Below are 21315 nucleotides of genomic sequence, written 5' to 3' on the forward strand. Positions count from 1 at the left end.
ATAAAAAAAATTAAAAAAAGTAAAAAATAAAAAAAGCAGAGAATTATTGTTGTCTTTTGTTTGGTTGTAACAATAAAGTTTATTTAAAAAAAAAAAATGCTTTGAGTGGAGGTCACATGTTTCCTGTTTAGACTGGAGCTCCAGTCTGCAGCCAGACCGCTCTTGCCTAGAGCAGCAGCCTCCTCCTCCTCTTTCTCCATGTGACTGATCACATGACTGTGACATCATGGTAGGTGGTGTAAGCACAGGGTAAGCACACGGCTCTGTACAGTCTGCAGGTATGTGTGTGGTCATCAGGAGGGGTGGGGGAGCGGACAGCACCATTAACCCCTTCAGGACCTGACACGTGACTGAGGCGGTGGCATGTAAGTCTACGGCATGTAAGTCTATGGGCAGGGGGGACTGACAACACTCAGGGCCCCTGGACCAAAAAAAGTAAGGGCTCCCTGTGATGCTCTGCTGCTGGTCACTCTTCTCCCCCTATTCTACCCAAATCCCTCCACCAGCCCTACACACAAAATAAACTAAATTTTACATATAAGAAACACTTTAAGGTAGGTAAAATAATTTTCCATGACCAATAATACCAGTATACAAGGAGTAAATATATACCACCACACAATAACTGGATAATAACGCCATACTGTACTGAATAAAACCAATATACACAGACCAGTATACTATACATGATCTGAATACAATATAGGTGATTATATACAGGACCATATGACGGTAGATACCGGCTGTACAGAGATCTGTATACAATATGTCATTATATACAGGACCATATGGCGATATCAGCTGTACACAGGATGTGCATACCATATAAGTGATTACAGTTACAGAAAGGGGCTCACAATTACGTCTTTTGTGATCGGCGGTGTCCTCTCTCCTTTTCTTCTCTGTCTGGATCAGACCACCATGTTAGACATTTTCCAGTGCCGTCCCCTCCTCTACACAATCTCCCCATGTATAGGCCCATAAACTGTAATAATGCCCTCCTTGGTGTCCTGCACAGTAAAAGGGCAGGTAGGTAGCCAGGTAAATAGTTAACTAGGTAGGTAGATCAGGAAGCCAGATATGTAGGTAGGTGACTAGCCAGGTAGGTTGCTAGGTATGTAGATAGGCAGCCATGTATGAAGGCCAGGTATGTACATAGTTAGGTAGCCAGGTATATAGGTTGTTAGGCAGCCAGGTATGTAGGTAAATAGTTAGGCATCAAGGTACAAAGTTAGGTAGCCAGGGAGTTAGTCAAATAGGTAGCCGGCATCCGCTCCACCCAGTGGCGGATCGACAGTCTAGTCTTGGGAGAGGCACTATGAAAACCCCCTATGTAGTTAGTAGGTAGCCTTCCCATTAGTTTGGTGGTTTGTCCCCATATTAACTCGGCAGGAACATAGTAGATAGTCCCTCACATTAGGTGTAGACAGCAGGGTCCCCCCACCAGTAGGTGTAGACAGCAGGGTCCCCCCACCAGTAGGTGTAGGCAGCAGGGTCCCCCCACCAGTAGGTGTAGGCAGCAGGGTCCCCCCACCAGTAGGTGTAGGCAGCAGGGTCCCCCCACCAGTAGGTGTAGGCAGCAGGGTCCCCCTACAGTAGGTGTAGGCAGCAGGGTCCTCCCAACAGTAGGTGTAGGCAGCAGGGTACCCCCACAGTAGGTGTAGGCAGCAGGGTACCCCCACAGTAGGTGTAGGCCACAGGGTCCCCCTACAGTAGGTGTAGGCAGCAGGGTCCCCCCCCCCCACAGTAGGTGCAGGCAGCAGGGTCCCCCCACAGTAGATCTAGGCATCAGGATCCCCCCCCCAGTAGATGTAGGCAGCAGAGCTAGAATCCCCCCCCCCATAGGTGTAGACAGCAGAGTTAGAGCTCCCCCCCAGTAGGTGTAGACAGCAGAGTTGGAGCCCCCCCCCCAGTAGGTGCAGGCAGCAGATTCCTCCCCCCCCCCAGTAGGTGTAGGCGTAGGCAGTAGGGTTAGAGTCTCCCCCCCCCCCCCAGTAGGTGGGGACAGCAGAGTTAGAGTCCCGCCCAAGTAGGTGCAGGCAGCCAAGTTAAAGTTGTCCCCCCCCCCCTCAGGTAGGTGCAGGCAGCCGAGTTCAAGTCCCCCCCCCCCACCCCGTAGGTGTAGACAGCAGAGTTTAGAGTTCCCCCCAGTAGGTGTAGGCAGCAGAGTTAGAGTCCCCCCCCCCCTTCGTAGGTGTAGACAGCAGAGTTAAAATCATTCCCCCCCAGTAGGTGTAGGCAGCAGAGTTAGAGCCCCCCCCCCCCCCAGTGGGTGTAGGCAGCAGAGTTGGAGTCCCCCCCCCCCCCCCCCCCGTAGGTGTAGACAGCAGAGTTAGAGCCGTCATCCCCCCCAGTAGGTCTAGGCAGCAGAGTTAGGGTTCCCCCACCAAGTAGGTGCACACATACAGAAGAAGGCAGCGCTGTCTGCTGGGGATCTGGGACAAGTGTCCTGTATCCTCAGGAGCGGCGGCAGCTGCGGGTCCTGTACCTGGCCGGGCCCTTGGACCACGTCCGTTCGGACTGACAGGTCAGTCCGGGTTCATAGACACAGAGCAGAAAGAGAAGCGCGAGGCCACTCATTCTAGTGATAAAAACGCTTGACATGTCTCAATGAGATAACAAAAGTTTATTTTAGTGATTTACACTTTAAAGAGGTTATTCAGCGGCTGGGGAGGGATCGAAAGTCCCCAAAGGATAGTGGATAAGATGTCTGATCAGGGGGTTTGGCCTCTGGGATGGAGATCTCGGACCCAGAGGCTAGACCTCCCACGATCAAACATCTTATCCCCTAAGATGTCTAGGGGCAGAGTACGCCTTTAATGTACAGGGGTTCAGCTGGATCCTTGTAAAAACATATGTGGTCAAGGCACGGTGTATAGGTCTGCATTGGGATTGGGATCCTGTGGTTTCCACAGGACCCAACTCAAAACGTGCAGGCAGTCAGGAGGCTGCTGTGGGTGGGTGCGGGCGGTCAGCTCCCGCAAATCCCGCACCACCGCGGCAGCCTCAATATAATAAGTCTGACTCAGTGACTCCCAGTCCTGTCTCCTCCCGCCGCCATTTTTTGGAGCCCGCGCTCAGCCTGCCCTGGAGGATCGTCTGTACTCCATCTTAGACGATCCATCATCTTCTGCCACCGGGCACGCTAGGTCAGAGCGGACTCGTGTGACGGGCACGCACACACACTGCCACCAAAGTTACACACTCACAATTCACACACACAGTGCACTGTTCTGCGGCCCGGCCGGGTATGCAAGTGCACTGACTGCATCCGTCCTCCCGGCCAGGGCCTCTGTCTGCACTGCTATTCACATGGGGGTAAGTGCACTGCAGAGCATTGCACCCTAGTGTCTTCTACAGACACCGTGGTGCAATGCTCTGCAGTCTGCCATACACCCCCCCCCCATGTGTATAGCAGTGTGTGTAGTGTGGTGTACATTCCTATATAGGTGGGGGTATGTGCAGAGCATTTCACCCTAGTCTGTAGTGCTCTGCACATACCCCCCATGTGTATAGCAGTGTGTGTGTACATTCCTATATAGGTGGGGTTATGTGCAGAGCATTGCACCCTAGTCTGTAGTACAGACTAGGGTGCAATGCTCTGCACATACCCTCACCTGTATAGGAATGTACACTACACACACTGCTATACTCATGGGGGTATATGCAGACTGTAGAGCGTTGCACCTTTCGGTCTGTACATTCCTATGTTAGCGGGATTGGACACACATTTTAGCGGGAGCGGGCAGGATTGAACAGTCCCGTGCAGGGCTCTAGCACGGTGCTCCATACCCAGAGTTGCTGGATAGGAACTAACACCCTTGTTCCCCTTGAATTCTATGCTAGAGTTTTCCAAAAATGATGATAATATTGCTGGGCGCAGTGGTGCAGCCTCTTACTTTGCGGCTTCTTTACAACATTGTCCTCTGCAGTGTGGAAGCTGCAGATTTCGTTCTACCCCTCCTTTTTTTTCCAACCAGGGTGCCTCCAGCTGTTGCAAAACTACAACTAATATTTATTCTAATTCTTGGTAGATGGTCACTGAACGCAGTTTGTCAATGCCAAGCAACAAGACCCATTCCTATTGCTTAGTGTTTCCAAACAACAGTGTGTCTCCAGCTGTTGCAAAACTACTACTCCCAGCATGCCCGGACAGCCGAAGGCTGTCCGGGCATGCTGGGAGTGGTAGTTTTGAAACAGCTGGAGGCACCCTGGTTGGGAAACACTACCCTAGGCACAGTTTTAGAGTTTTCAATTTACCTGAGGTCGGAGTACTCCCTTTAGGGTGCATGCGCGCGATGTTTTCACTGTACGGGTGCCGGATCAAGCTGGGGGAGGGGTAAACAGCGCGCTCCCGTACCCCATCCTGACCGATGCCCTAATCCATTGACATTAATGAGCCCAGCAGAGTCACCGTTTTAGTCCGGCCGCATTTTTTTTTACCCCTATCCGGTTTTCTGAGCGGACCTCAAAACTTAGTATACGTTTTGAGGTCCGGTCAGAAAGCCGGATACGGGTCAAAAATGAGCTGACCGGAGTAGAACAGTCACTCTGCTGGGCTCATTAATGTCAATGGATTAGGGCGTCCGTCCGGCTGGGGTACAGGAGCGCACGGTTTACCCCTCCCCAGGCCGGATCCGGCACCCGTACAGTGAAAACGTGGTGTGTGCATGCACCCTTACTCCGGTCTGTGATGGCACTGTTCACCAGCACACACAATACAGTGATCCCTCAACATACAATGTACAGACAGTCCAGATCTGTGAAACGTGTCAATGGCTGGAAGAACTGACCAATCAGAATGGACATTTTACTGGTAAAACCCCTGTATTACTGAAGTGCATGCACTGACTGATTTCTGGTAGTGCCCCCTACAGTACAGGGAGGTACAACATGTTCTGTACACTTTACCTGTACCAGGGTTTGCTGCTCCGTTGGACATCAGGTGAGGGCGACTCCATGTTACTTTTTAAGGACATTGCGTGTACTGTACAGGACCCTGAAGAAGATCCTGTCCTCAACATAGACCAGTGTTTCCCAAGCAGGGTGCCCCCAGCTGTTGCAAAACTACAACTCCCATCATGCCCGGACAGCCTTTGGCTGTCCGGGCATGCTGGGAGTTGTAGTTTTGCAACAGCTGGAGGCCCCCTGCTTGGGAAACACTGACCTAGACCGTGATTTACAGCTCCCAGCAGCTCTTTCTTACTTTTATATGTAAAGATTTGCTTTATCTGTATTAGTTATCTACTTATTTTTCTTTAATTTTCACTTTTTCCTATTTTTGGATGACATTTTGGTGCCTTTAGAACCAATTACCAGGTTTCCATAGAGTTCTAGTCTTAACATACAATGGTTTCAACATACAATGGTCGTCCTGGAACCAATTAATATTGTAACTTGAGGGACCATTGTATGGTCAAAACTGTAGGGTTTAAAGGTAGAACTGCCCATAGCAACCAATCAGAGCTCAACTTTCATTTTTATCAGCGCATGTAACAAAATGAAGGCTGAGTTCTTATTGGTTGCATTGGGTAACAAAGAGGCAAAGGGGGAGATTTATCAACAACAGTGCAAAGGAGAAGTTGCCCAGTTGCCCATAGCAACCAATCAGATCGCTTCTTTCATTTTGCAGAGAACTTGTTAAAAATGAAAGTAGCGATCTGATTGGTTGCTATGGGCAACTGGGCAACTTTTCCTCTGGACAGGTTTTGATAAATCTCCCCCTCTAGAGTGTTTTTGTCTCATTGATGAACCTGAATCCAATGTTGAAATGACAACCTGATAAATCCCCCCCCCCCCTTTTCAATCTTTAAATCGTTGCCATGATAACAGCGATGCCAGCGTGTATGTCACATGATTACTACTGCCCAAGTATGAGGTCACATGATTACTACTACCTATGTAATGAGGTCACATGATTACTACTACCTAGACTGCATTGAACACACCTTCCCTCTACAAAACCCTTTTGCCCTCCCCCCGCTCAGTAAATAACCACAGACAACGTGTTTCTCTTTTAGTGGGCTGAGGTGGTGGTCACAGCTCCAATTTATTAAGTAATGAACAGCACTATAGCGTGCAACTCTAAATCAACACTGCATAGCAGTAACCATATAACAGAACTATGATATTGACCTGTTCAACAGCCGTAGAGGAATGCCAACCGTCGGATCCCCGACGGGCATGACTGCCCACGGCATCTTCCATCTTCTAAGGTCAAACCATTCCATGCCACTAGGAGCCCGTGTATCCCTACACGGAGCTCCGACCGCCACTTAACAGGAAAAGGGCCTGCTCCAGACCATCCTGCAGGCCCGATAGAAAAATGTCCAGCCCAATATCATTGAGGTGGACCCCGTCTGCAATCATGAACCGTCTGTTGTCACCCTCCAGCTCGCGGTGACGGACCACCACCCCGCCCTTGGACCGGACAAAACGGGCCATCCTAGCATTGACCAGGCGGCGAGACCGCTCAATGGCCTCAGCATCCCTGGCCCCTTGCCACTTGACCCGAGGAACAATTTCTGACCATACCAAAACCAGCTCCGTAAAGAAGCCAGATAACCTCTCCACATCAACTTTCATAACAGTGATCAGCTCTGGAAAACGGGTGAAACAAAGGTCGTTCCCACCGGCATGAACGACCAAAATCACCGGAGAACGAACCATGCCGGCAATAACCACCGCTTCCGAGAGAATTTGGTGCCACCGCATGCCCGGAATCCCACGCCAGTGGGCATCAATGTTCGGAACCCCCAACGATCTTCCGCCAGGACGGCAACTCGCCCTTTGGGCCGCCCGGTGGATATATGAATGCCCCAAAAAGAACACGGAAGCCCCCGGAGACTCTGAAACAGAAAAACAAGTTAAAGAAGCAATTCCGGACGAACATATCCTGCATAACATGCCGAGCGCCATCTCCCAATGCGCTGAATATCCGCCACAGCCAGCCCGGCACGCGACGCCTCCGTAGCCGCCCCAATCCGAAAGGAATGTGTGCCAAATTCAGCCACCGGGGCACCAACAGCACCAAGGCACCGCTTAAAAACCGCCTGGAACTGATAGCGCGTCAGAGGGGAGCCGTCAGCATGCGCGAAAAAATGCTCACCACCCGCGCGAACCGCCAAATAACCCAAAAAGGCCCGAACAGGACACACCTCCCCGTCCACAGACCGCAAACTAACCCACGCTCCTTGACCCATCTGATCCGTCTTGGACCTGCGTATACGCAACTGCAATACGCCGTTTGAGCAAACTACATCCTCAAACAACAAACCACCCACGCCCGACTTAGACGCGGGAACCATCTCACCGACTCGAAAAGCGCCAAAAAACGCGGCGCAAAAAGCAGCAGAAAAAAGCAACGACTCAAACTGAGACGGACAACATTCCTCCGTAGCCGATAACAGAGCCACCAACAAATTGTAGGAAACCGGGCGCCTGCGCTCACGCCTGACGTGGGTCTTCTGCCAACCCTTCAGCGCTTGCTGAATTAAAAAACGCTTCGACACATCTTCCCAACCCAAAAGTTTGAAGTAAAAACTCACGCCCGCCAGCCTCCGGCGGGCCACCACAGCGGAAACAGCAGCTGCGCGCAAAGATAACAAATAGTCAATGGTTACCGATAAGCGGGACTCCCCACAGACTTCCACCGGGCGTCCAGCAACCATACCCCACCAAGCAGCCCACGCCTTACCATGTCCCGTCCAAGTAGCAGCCGCTACCGATGATTGGATGAGGGGCATCAATCGACCGTCACCAAGTCCCATACCAACCGGGGGCAAGGAGTGCCCTCCTGGGCCGCGTCCGGACACATCTTCCGAAAGGCCTGAAACTGAAAACGGGACAAAGCATCAGCAATCACATTGTCGATCCCAGGGACGTGGCGGGCCCGGAACCAAATATTCAGCTCCAGACAGCGAAGCACCAGATGACGAAGCAGAGACAACACAGGAAGCGAAGAGGACGTAAGACCGTTAACACAATGAACTACACTCACATTGTCAGACCAGAAAACAACCCGGCGGTTACTAAACAGAGAACCCCAAAGTTCCACCGCAACCACAATGGGAAAAAGTTCCAGCAACGTAAGGTTCCGGCATCGCCCGTCTTCGCGCCACTCCCGAGGCCACTCCTCGGCACACCACGCACCATCAAAGAAAGCCCCGAAACCCAAAGACCCCGCAGCGTCCGTGAACAGTTGGAGGTCACCATTGGACAATTCAGCCGCCTGCCAACAAGTGCGACCATTATAGCATCTCAAAAATTCCCTCCAAACCAAAACATCAGCTCGCAGCTGCCGAGAAATGCGGATCCTATGGTCCGGATACCGCGCCCCTCGCGTGGACAAAGACAGCCTCCGAGAAAAAACCCGCCCCATGGGCATAACCCTGCACGCAAAAACAAGGTGACCCAACAATACCTGCATTTGCCGCAACGTGACCTTCTTAACCTCACAAAAAACTTCCACTAAACCCAACAAAGATTCCAACTTCTCACTCGGCAGGCGAAAAACCATGGCAACCGAATCAATCTCAATGCCCAAGAACGACATCACAGTGGCAGGACCCTCCGTCTTGTCCGCCGACAAAGGAACACCAAACTTTTGCATAAGGAAACAAAAAGAATCCAACAAAAAACGACATCTGGAGGACCCGGCTGGGGCAACAAACAAAAAATCATCCAAGTAATGAATAATAGAGGAACTGCCTGTTTCCACCCGAACCACCCATTCCAAAAATGAACTGAACAACTCAAAATAGTGGCACGAGATGGAACAGCCCATAGGCAAACATCAAAATAAAACAACCCGTCAACCCGACACCCCAGCAGGTGGTGACATTCCGGATGAACCGGCAACAACCTGAAAGCCGATTCAATGTCGGATTTCGCCATCAAGGCCCCAGCTCCCGCACTCCTAACCAGGGCAACCGCCCTATCAAAAGAAACATAGGACACAGACGCATCCTCCTTGGGAATTCCGTCATTCACCGAGGAACCCTTCGGGTACGATAGGTGATGGATGAGCCGGAACTTCCCTGCCTCCTTCTTGGGCACCACACCCAAGGGGGACACCCGCAGGTTGTGAAAAGGCGGGACGGAAAAGGGGCCCATAAACCTACCCAAAGCCACCTCCTTGCCAATCTTGTCCCGGAGCACCTCAGGACGCTCACGAGCCGATTTCAAGTTATCCGGAAAAACACCACCAACCGTAGTCAAAACAAACGGAATAAAGAAACCACATTCAAAACCATCTGTTAAAACCAAAGCGGCTTCCCTAATGGGGTACTGCTCTAACCACGGGCGCATCGCGGCCACCCTCACCGGGGTCCTTCCCTCCGGCAGCAGACGCCGGGCGGGCGGGCGTTTTTGCAGCCCTAGGACATCGCACTGCGGCATGTCCCCCGCCGCAGGAGGAACACTCATGCTTGTACTTGCACAAGCTGAGAAATCGGCAGTGGCCCTCATTGAAGAGCCAACAAGCCCCGGGCCTTCGCACGGCCACTGACCCCGTAGCCCCGGACTGACCAGTGGCCCCTGACTGAAAGGACGGCCCCTTCTGGGACATCATGAGGCGCAACCAGACGTCAGTCGCCTTGACACCCCAACCAACCTCCGGCTGCAACGCCAGCCGTCGACGAAACTCTTCGTCATAACGCCACCAGGCAGACCCCCCATGAGCCTTGTAGGCATTGTAAACCGAATCCATATAGATAAAAAGTTCCGAACAGCGTTCGGGATGCTTCTCCCCCATAACACACCCCAAGACAGCAAAAGCCTGTAACCAGTTACCCATGGACTTGGCAATCTTAGGCCTGAAGGGACCCGCCTTTTCAGACTGAGGTCGCCGCTCCTTATCTATGGTGTGTTGGTCCACAGAAACCAGGGACCACACATCCACATACGCATTTCCCCAAATCTTCTCTTTTACCGCTACGTCCACATGCACCCCCAAAGGGCTGAGCCCACAAAAAATAGCCTCCTTGTGTACGCCCGCTCTAACCGGGGACACACGACGGGCCGGTGTAGCCAGCTTTTCACCTGGCGACCCTTCCAACTTGGAAAGAACAGCCTTCAAAACAGACAAAACATCAGCAGACCCACTCCCAGAACCCCAAGCCCCGGCAAAGTCGAACTCACCAGTCCGCGCAGGAGCACCAGAAGAAGTCGATGGACCACTGGAGGAAGCATCAGGCACTGGATCTGACACCGGAGCAGGAGGAGGAGCAGGATCCGGATTCGGAGCTGGAGCCGCACTGGGCCGCTCGCCCCCACGCGAAGACCTCCTAGAGGACCTGGAACGTCGCCGACGACTGCCACGCCGGCGAGCCCTCCTGTCCGGGCTCGCCGAGCTCCAGGAGCTGTCTCTCGAAGAAGATGGCGATCGCCAGCGGGACGAGCGGGACCTCCCCGATCTCGCTCTGCATCTGTGGTCCCGGCGACAACTGCGGTGTGACCGAGCACGATACTCAGCAGCCCTGTACCGCCGAGAGCGGCCAGAACCCCGGGAGGATGACCTGGAAAAACGCCTGCGTACACTCCTCACAGACCCCCTAGAATCCCGGTCACGCGGGGGCTGGCTGACCCGCTGCTCAAACACCTGACCCCCAGCAAGAGACTGTGAAGGGCCGGTGCTAGGGGGGGGGGGGAGAGGTGGGGGCGCTATCTGAGGGACAGTCATAGAAGAGGGGCCCGCAGTATCCACCCCGGGGCCCATACTATCTTGGGCATCCTCAAATAAAGGGTCCTCCTCCCCCAAATCTACTGGCAGGGGTTGTGACACAGCCAGCCCACCACCATGTGGCAGGCTGACCGCAGATACTTGCGCCGGCGGCGTGTCCGGAACCTCGTCAGCCGACGAGGAGGCACGAGATCCGGCCGAGGGGGCATGATGGTTCCCCATTACCCCGGAATTCACACTACACTGCCCGGGGACCGCCGCTACCATTGAAGATGCGCGCGCGACTACCGGAAGCGCACGCGCCGGAAGGGGAGGAGCCATCCCCCGCAACCCGGCACCAGCAGCAGCAGGCCCAGGCCCCAATGCAGGCGCCAAGGCCTGCGCCACAGCACGTCCCCGCCGCCCGCCCGTATTAACCCGCGGCGGGCTGGGACTCAGTCTAGAAGGGGGGCGGGATTGCCTACCCGTCCGGCGGCTCGCTGCAGGCACTGAAACCGCCGCCGAAGACAAGGACCGGGCAGAAGAAGGAACCCCAGCGGGGGCCATATCGGGAAGAAGCCGTGAGATAAGCCCAGGATCAGCCAGCAACCGCTCCTGTATCGCCAACCACACAGCCTCGTCAGCCATAGCGAGCACCTACGTCTCTCGTTGCTGGTGAGGTAAGAGGAGGGAGGAAGCAGGAGAGTCCCCTATATCCCTTATGGGCGTAACTATACACCCAGTTCCCACCCCGACCTGTGGGAGGGCCCCAACCCTGTTCGGCATCTGTTAACCCCCCAGTGTCCATACAGTCAGTGGGACCTATTCCTATTATTGGACAGGTCCCATACATGTAATGAGGTCACATGATTACTACTGCCCAAGTATGAGGTCACATGATTGCTACTACCTATGTAATGAGGTCACATGATTGCTACTACCTATGTAATGAGGTCACATGATTACTACTACCTATGTAATGAGGTCACATGATTACTACTACCTATGTAATGAGGTCACATGATTACTACTGCCCAAGTATGAGGTCACATGATTACTACTACCTATGTAATGAGGTCACATGATTGCTACTACCTATGTAATGAGGTCACATGATTACTACTGCCCAAGTATGAGGTCACATGATTACTACTATCTATGTAATGAGGTCACATGATTACTACTACCTATGTAATGAGGTCACATGATTGCTACTACCTATGTAATGAGGTCACATGATTGCTACTACCTATGTAATGAGGTCACATGATTGCTACTACCTATGTAATGAGGTCACATGATTGCTACTACCTATGTAATGAGGTCACATGATTACTACTACCTATGTAATGAGGTCACATGATTGCTACTACCTATGTAATGAGGTCACATGATTACTACTGCCTATGTAATGAGGTCACATGATTACTACTGCCCAAGTATGAGGTCACATGATTACTACTGCCTATGTAATGAGGTCACATGATTACTACTACCTATGTAATGAGGTCACATGATTACTACTACCTATGTAATGAGGTCACATGATTACTATCTATGTAATGAGGTCACATGATTACTACTGCCCAAGTATGAGGTCACATGATTACTACTACCTATGTAATGAGGTCACATGATTGCTACTACCTATGTAATGAGGTCACATGATTACTACTGCCTATGTAATGAGGTCACATGATTACTACTACCTATGTAATGAGGTCACATGATTACTACTGCCCAAGTATGAGGTCACATGATTACTACTGCCTATGTAATGAGGTCACATGATTACTACTACCTATGTAATGAGGTCGCATGATTGCTACTACCTATGTAATGAGGTCACATGATTGCTACTACCTATGTAATGAGGTCACATGATTACTACTGCCTATGTAATGAGGTCACATGATTACTACTACCTATGTAATGAGGTCACATGATTACTACTACCTATGTAATGAGGTCACATGATTACTATCTATGTAATGAGGTCACATGATTACTACTGCCCAAGTATGAGGTCACATGATTACTACTACCTATGTAATGAGGTCACATGATTGCTACTACCTATGTAATGAGGTCACATGATTACTACTGCCTATGTAATGAGGTCACATGATTACTACTACCTATGTAATGAGGTCACATGATTACTACTGCCCAAGTATGAGGTCACATGATTACTACTGCCTATGTAATGAGGTCACATGATTACTACTATCTATGTAATGAGGTCACATGATTACTACTGCCCAAGTATGAGGTCACATGATTACTACTACCTATGTAATGAGGTCGCATGATTGCTACTACCTATGTAATGAGGTCACATGATAGCTACTACCTATGTAATGAGGTCACATGATTGCTACTACCTATGTAATGAGGTCACATGATTACTACTGCCTATGTAATGAGGTCACATGATTACTACTACCTATGTAATGAGGTCACATGATTACTACTATCTATGTAATGAGGTCACATGATTACTACTGCCCAAGTATGAGGTCACATGATTACTACTACCTATGTAATGAGGTCACATGATTGCTACTACCTATGTAATGAGGTCACATGATTGCTACTACCTATGTAATGAGGTCACATGATTGCTACTACCTATGTAATGAGGTCACATGATTGCTACTGCCTATGTAATGAGGTCACATGATTACTACTGCCTATGTAATGAGGTCACATAATTACTACTACCTATGTAATGAGGTCACATGATTACTACTACCTATGTAATGAGGTCACATGATTACTACTATCTATGTAATGAGGTCACATGATTACTACTGCCCAAGTATGAGGTCACATGATTACTACTACCTATGTAATGAGGTCACATGATTGCTACTACCTATGTAATGAGGTCACATGATTGCTACTACCTATGTAATGAGGTCACATGATTGCTACTACCCAAGTATGAGGTCACATGATTACTACTATCTATGTAATGAGGTCACATGATTGCTACTACCTATGTAATGAGGTCACATGATTACTACTACCTATGTAATGAGGTCACATGATTACTACTACCTATGTAATGAGGTCACATGATTACTACTACCTATGTAATGAGGTCACATGATTACTACTACCTATGTAATGAGGTCACATGATTACTACTACCTATGTAATGAGGTCACATGATTACTACTACCTATGTAATGAGGTCACATGATTACTACTACCTATGTAATGAGGTCACATGATTACTACTACCTATGTAATGAGGTCACATGATATATCTAATGGTATCACTGTGGTCATGTCAAGGTGTAAAATACTTTTACATCAAATATGAAAGAACTGACAGATATTCACCTAATGTTTAAATCCATCCGAGAGAGAAGAGAAGATACATCATGTACAGTGTAATATGATCCTCAGTGGTTTCCTCTTATTATCTACAGGAAATGTATTTACATTGATTTCTTCTACAACCCAGGATCCTCTGCTGATATCTTCTATATAAGAGAAGTTTCCTGATCAACCATGGAGAGAGACAGGAACAAGATGGCCAACAGAATAATAAACCTCACCCTAGAGATACTCTTCCGGCTTACTGGAGAGGTGAGGGATTCTGGGAGTGATGTCACATGACCTCATTCTTATCTATGTAATTACAGATGGATATGACTGGAGATGTGAGGGATTCTGGGAGTGATGTCACATGACCTCATTCTTATCTCTGTAATAACAGATGGATATGACTGGAGAGGTGAGGGATTCTGGGAGTGATGTCACATGACCTCATTCTTATCTATGTAATAACAGATGGATATGACTGGAGAGGTGAGGGATTCTGGGAGTGATGTCACATGACCTCATTCTTATCTATATAATAACAGATGGATATGACTGGAGAGGTGAGGGATTCTGAGAATGTATGTAGTGATATTAATGTGTCTCTCCATACACAGGATTACACAGTAGTTAAGAAGTCCTCTAGTGGGCGCTGTCGGGCCCCTGTGTGTGAAGGATGGGGAAGAACCCTGAGCCCAATCCCGGGGCCCCCACCTCAATCCCTGATACATGAGGAAATTGATGAACAGAAGATCCTAGAACTGATCAACAAGATGATGGAGCTTCTGACTGGAGAGGTGACCCTGCTGGGAATGCTGGGACATTATACAGTAATGGAGGGATCTGGTGATGACTGGAGAGGTGACACTGCTGGGAATGCTGGGACATAATACAGTAATGGAGGGTCTGGTGATGACTGGAGAGGTGACACTGCTGGGACATTATACAGTAATGGAGGGGTCTGGTGATGACTGGAGAGGTGACACTGCTGGGACATTATACAGTAATGGAGGGGTCTGGTGATGACTGGAGAGGTGACACTGCTGGGAATGCTGGGACATTATACAGTAATGGAGGGGTCTGGTGATGACTGGAGAGGTGACACTGCTGGGAATGCTGGGACATTATACAGTAATGGAGGGGTCTGGTGATGACTGGAGAGGTGACACTGCTGGGACATTATACAGTAATGGAGGGGTCTGGTGATGACTGGAGAGGTGACACTGCTGGGAATGCTGGGACATTATACAGTAATGGAGGGGTCTGGTGATGACTGGAGAGGTGACACTGCTGGGAATGCTGGGACATTATACAGTAATGGAGGGGTCTGGTGATGACTGGAGAGGTGACACTGCTGGGACATTATACAGTAATGGAGGAGTCTGGTGATGACTGGAGAGGTGACACTGCTGGGAATGCTGGGACATTATACAGTAATGGAGGGGTCTGGTGATGACTGGAGAGGTGACACTGCTGGGAATGCTGGGACATTATACAGTAATGGAGGGTCTGGTGATGACTGGAGAGGTGACACTGCTGGGAATGCTGGGACATTATACAGTAATGGAGGGGTCTGGTGATGACTGGAGAGGTGACACTGCTGGGAATGCTGGGACATTATACAGTAATGGAGGGTCTGGTGATGACTGGAGAGGTGACACTGCTGGGAATGCTGGGACATTATACAGTAACGGAGGGGTCTGGTGATGACTGGAGAGGTGACACTGCTGGGAATGCTGGGACATTATACAGTAACACCACTGGAGGGGTCTGGTGATGACTGGAGAGGTGACACTGCTGGGAATGCTGGGACATTATACAGTAATGGAGGGGTCTGGTGATGACTGGAGAGGTGACACTGCTGGGAATGCTGGGACATTATACAGTAACACCACTGGAGGGGTCGGGGTGATGACTGTATCATTGTGTGTCAGGTTCCTATAAGGTGTCAGGACGTGGCGGTCTATTTCTCCATGGAGGAGTGGGAGTATGTAGAAGGACACAAGGATCAGTACAAGGATCAGGTGATGATGGAGGATCAGCAGCCCCTCACATCAGCAGGTAATAGACATGACTATATACACACGTCCTCTCATTATTTGTATGTAAAGAATGAATTCAATCTCTGTATGTGTTCCCTACAGTCAGATCCAGTAAGAGAACAGCAGCAGAGAGGTGTCCCCGTCCTCTTCTTCCACAGGATCAGGATCAGGTAGATGGAGATATTCCCTATGATCTGTAGAAGGGCTGTGAAGCTCTTGTGTTCAGTCTTGTTTTATCCTACAGTATTATATGCTTTATACTTGTGGAAGGAGAAAGGTGGATTCTTTTTTGCTTATGAATAATGTAGGTTCTTGTGTATGCCATGTGCTTAACTATTTTTGCTAATGTGGCAGGTAGGGTTTAGGCTTCATTTTCAATGTGAATCCCTTTCTAAAATGGTTCTGTAAGGCAGCCTATGTTTTCAATAAATACTCTGGCTGAGGGTGGCCCAATGGATCACTGCAACTGATCATCTAATCATGATGCTGGTGCTAAAGGTCACCCAGTTAAACAGGGCTTAGATTTCTCCTCCTGTCTTTGTGGTCCTCCTTAATTATTAATGACCTTTTCTTCTCATATATAACATTCCACGTGACCTTCTTACCATCTGATAACTTTTACAATATTTCTTTGACATCTTATTAATCAGGGAGAAGATCTGATCTATATTAATGCTCCAGACATAATAGTAAAGGAAGAAGAAGAGACAGATGTGAGCGGTGATGAGCAGTCTAAAGAGGACATTCCTACGGGGAAACATCTCATCTATATTAAAGTAACAGACATAAAGGAGGAAGAAGAAGAGACAAATGTGAGCGGTGATGAGCAGTATAAGGAGGACATTCCTACAGGGAAAGATCTGATCTATATTAATGCTACAGACATAAAGGAGGAAGGAGACGAGACAGATGTGAGCAGTGATGAGCAGTATAAGGAGGACATTTCTACAGACCCAGGTGAGAAGTGACCACTAAATGTAGAGAGTCACAAATTCTACTCAATATTATGTGAAATTTAAACTTAAACTTTAAAAACTTAACCTTTTTTAACAAATAAATATATTGGCAAATAAAGTTATTTTACTACATTTCTGTGATAATTCTGTGATAATTCATGCTAAGCGTACCTGTGAAAGAGAGAAATGCATGGTCCGAGAAGAATGTGATGAATGGGAGAATCTTCCATGATGTCAAATTGTGGTATAATTCTAAAGTGTACTTCTAACATGCCTGTAGAGATATTGCAAAAAATTACTAAATATATATATATATGTGCAAAATTGTTATGGTTTCCAATTAAAAATAATTATTTTCTTCTCGGCAGATGACTGTACCAGGAGATCAGAGGAGAATCTTATATCTTCATATTATAAAGCAGATGATGATATCACACAAGATACATATGAAGAACATTCCATTATCCCAGATACACCCTCAGCCCTTCACAGACAAGATCTGTCATCTGATCCTTATATACAGGTTCTACCCTCTGATCCATCAGAGCAAAATATAAGTCACAAAAGGGGCGATGAACAACTAAAATCTCCCACAGAGAAGCAATTTTCATGTTCCAAATGTAGAAAATATTTTACTCAGAAATCCTATCTTAAACGACATGAGAGAATTCACACAGGGGAGAAGCCATTTTCATGCCCACAATGTGGAAAATGTTTTAATCGGAAATCAAATCTTGTTGAACATCGGAAAACTCACACAGGGGAGAAGCCATTTTCATGCCAAGAATGTGGGAAATGTTTTACTGGGAAATCAAAAGTTGTTGAACATCAGCGAATCCACACAGGGGAGAAGCCATTTTCATGCCAAGAATGTGGGAAATGTTTTACTTGGAAAAAAGATCTAGTTCTACATGAGAGAACTCACACAGGTGAGAAGCCATTTTCGTGTTCAGAATGTGGCAAATCTTTTACTTTGAAAATAACACTTATTAACCATCAAAAAACCCACACAGGAGAGAAGCCTTATTTATGCCCAGAATGTGGAAAATGTTTCAGTCGAAGATCAACTCTTGTTAAACATCAGAAAACTCACACTGGGGTAAAGCCATTTTCATGTATTGTATGTGGAAAGTCCTTTAGCCAAAAGTCAGCTCTGATTTCACATCAAATAACTCACACAAGAAAAACACTTTCATGTCCGGAATGTGGGAGGTGTTTTACTTCAAAGAAAATACTTATTAACCATCAAAAAACCCACTCAGGTGAAAAGACATATTTATGTCCAGAGTGTGGGAAATGTTTTACTCGGAAAACAGATCTCGTCGAACATCAAAGGACCCACACAGGAGAGAATCCATTTTCATGTTTAGACTGTGGAAAATATTTTACTGTGAAATCAACTCTGGTTAACCATCTAAGAACTCACACAAGGGAGAAGCCATTTTCATGTCCAGAATGTGGGAAATGTTTTACTCAGAAATCACATGTTGTTAAACATCAGAAAATTCACAGAGAAAGAAGCCTTATTCATGAACCGTATGTGGAAAATCTTTTAACCAAAAGTCAACTCTAACTGCACATTTAAAAAACGTACACAAGAAAAAGTACGGGAAAGATTTTACTCACAAATTATACTTTATAAAACCCAAAAACTCCTTTTATGTGTTGTCTGTCAGTTTTTTTTGTAAGTCAGGGGCCGGTTGCCCCCTTTTTTTTTTTTTTTTTTAAGGTCAAGATGGACATAAGTTGTTAAAGGGGCACTCCGCTGCCCCAGTGTTCTGAACATTTTGTTCTGAATGCTTGGAGTCGGCGGCGGGGTCATGACGTCACAGCCATGCCCCTTCCCATAGGCTTGCATAGAGGGGGTGTGATGTGATGTCACAAGGGGCCGTGATGTCACAACCGCGCTGCCCATTCTAAGTATTCGGAACGTCTTATCCCCTATCCTTTTGGAATCTAGGGGCGGAGTACCGCTATATGGAGTCAGAGTACATATTTCTATAGTTTCTCGGTGGGTCTTACATGACCATTTAAATGGTCACTCTCATTAAAAAAAAATTTGCTATTGCGCTCCTTATGGTAAATAAAAAATATTTCTAATATACTTTGTTTAAAAAAAAAAAGAAGTTTTCTAGGTTTTATTTGTGCTTAAAAAAATCTCAAGAGCACATTTTCCCCCATCTCATACACAGACTTTGGACCGAAGCCCAAACACAGCAAGTGCAGCCTGGAGTGCTGAGGGGGGGGGGGGGTCCAACCAACATCATATGGCAGTTATGTGTGAGAGGAGCTATGATTGGATGAGGCTGCACACACACCCCTCAGCACTCCAGGCTGCACTTCCTGTGTTTGGACTCCGGTCCTAAGTCTGTGTATGAGTTGGGGGAAAATGTGTTCTTGAGGTTTTTTTTAAGCACAAATAAAACATAGAAAACGTCATTTTTTTTTAACCTCTTCAGGGCACAGGGCGTATGGATACGCCCTGCATTCCGAGTCCTTAAGGACAGAGGGCGTATCCATACGCCCGTGGGAAATCCGGTCCCCACCTCTAGCCGGTTGGGGACCGGAGCCGGATGCCTGCTGAAATCATTCAGCAGGCACCCTGGCACATCGCCCAGGGGGTCCTGAGACCCCCCCCATGTCGGCGATCGGAGAAAATCGCATGTCAATTCAGACATGCGATTTTCTCCAATTCCGGGCTGATCGGGTCTCTGGTGACCTGATCACCCGGAAAATAGGGCTGATCGGAGCTGTCAGCAACAGCCCCGATCAGCCTAAAGGATAGGAGTGAGGTCGCAAAGCTGCAATCTCCTCCTATCCCCTGCCATTACTCAGAACGGAGTTCTGACCAATGGCAGCGCAGGACAAGGGGGTTGCCATGGCAACCCCCCGTTCTGCCCGCCCCTGGATGTCGAGGGGCTCTGGGAAGAAGATGGAGGCCGGTACCTGCAGGAGAAGATGCCTGGGGACCTGGGATCTTCGCTGGAGCCTGCTGGATCCTGATCAGGTAGGGAATAGACAGTGGGGGGGGGGGGGGGAATTGAAAGTGAAATTAAATCGATCTTTACTGTGGCAACCACTAAGGGGGCCAAACTGCAACTCCCAGCATGCCCAGACAGCCGAAGGCTGTCTGGGCATGCTGGGAGTTGTAGTTTAGCAACATCTGGAGGGTCACAGTTTGGAGGCCACTGTTACAGTGGTGCCCAAACAGTAGCCCTCCAGATGTTGCCAAACTACAACTCTCAGCATGCCTCGACTGCCCAGGCATGCTGGGAGTTTTAGTTCTGTAACATCTGTCCCTTCAGATTTAGCAATTTTCATGAAATTTTTGAAAATTGCTGCTCTACTTTGAAGCCCTCAAATTTTTTCAAAAAGCAAAAATATGTCTATTTTATGATGCCAACATAAAGTGGACATATTGTATTTGCGAAGAAAAATAAAATTAATTTGGAATATCCATTTTCCTTACAATTAGAGAGCTTCAAAGTAAAAAAAAATGCTAAATTTTCAAAAATTTCATGAAATTTGGGGATTTTTCACCAAAAAAGGATGCAATTAACGCCGAAAATTTACCACCAAAGCAAAGTAGAATATGTCACGAAAAAACAATCTCAGAATCAGAATATTCGGTAAAAGCGTTTTCGCGTTATTAATTCGTAAAGTGACGGTGGTCATAATTGCGAAAAAGGGCTCAGTCCTTAAGGTGAAAAAGGGCTGCGTCCTTAAGGGGGTTAAACAAAATATATTAGAAATATTTTTTACTTACAATAAGGAGTGCAATAGTTAGTTTTAATGAGAGTTACCCTTTAAGTACGATATTGAAGAGCCTATTTTGTATTATGCAAAATGTTGTATTTTGTTTGGGACTGCACGCCATCTTAGCTTCTTCATGATGTTACATTTCATTTATACACTTTACACCCTGTCTGTGTTGTTCACAATGTGACATTATTCCAAGGCCTATTTGTTAAAAACCTGTAATAAAAAATGTTTGAACACAAAAAAAAACTCACACAGAGAATCAGCCTTTTTGTAACCTGTTTTATTGTCAAATACTACAAAGTATGTATGTCGGCGTCCCCTGCTGCAGTGCTTTTTATCGTGCCTCTTGGGGGAGATTTATCAAAACCTGTCTAGTCGTAAAGTTGCCCATAGCAACCAATCAGATTGCTTCTTTCTTTTTTATCAAGACCTCTGCCAAATGAAAGTAGCGATCTGATTGGTTGCTATGGGCAACTCAGAAACTTTGCCTCTGGCCAGGTTTTGATAAATCTCCCCCCTTGTGCCTCAGATTCGGCTGTGGAAGTGGCTGAAGGTCTTCTTC

At 47.9% G+C, this 21315-nt stretch overlaps 1 protein-coding gene across 1 annotated transcript; it reads left to right on the forward strand.

Moving 5' to 3' along the window:
• The first annotated feature begins 258 nt into the window (after positions 1-258).
• LOC130296757 (oocyte zinc finger protein XlCOF22-like) lies at positions 259-19115 on the forward strand. The gene is made up of 7 exons (XM_056548656.1): positions 259-365; positions 14136-14260; positions 14611-14790; positions 15928-16054; positions 16138-16205; positions 16686-16992; positions 17360-19115. Exons 2-7 carry the CDS (start codon positions 14183-14185, stop codon positions 18562-18564), a joined length of 1965 nt encoding a protein of 654 aa, XP_056404631.1. The 5' UTR covers positions 259-365; positions 14136-14182; the 3' UTR covers positions 18565-19115.
• The last annotated feature ends 2200 nt before the right edge of the window (positions 19116-21315 follow it).

Source organism: Hyla sarda, chromosome 1 (genome assembly GCF_029499605.1).
Source record: "Hyla sarda isolate aHylSar1 chromosome 1, aHylSar1.hap1, whole genome shotgun sequence".
In the NCBI taxonomy this organism is placed as follows: Eukaryota; Metazoa; Chordata; class Amphibia; order Anura; family Hylidae; genus Hyla; species Hyla sarda.

What these genes read in the sequence shown, in the direction of transcription:
- LOC130296757 (XM_056548656.1), top strand. Translation starts at nt 14,183, where the DNA reads ATGGAGAGAGACAGGAACAAGATGGCCAACAGAATAATAAACCTCACC. An exon ending in TGGAGCTTCTGACTGGAGAG is followed by an intron (nt 14,791 to 15,927) that starts GTGACCCTGCTG and finishes ATTGTGTGTCAG; the next exon opens with GTTCCTATAAGGTGTCAGGA. An exon ending in GGACATTTCTACAGACCCAG is followed by an intron (nt 16,993 to 17,359) that starts GTGAGAAGTGAC and finishes TCTTCTCGGCAG; the next exon opens with ATGACTGTACCAGGAGATCA.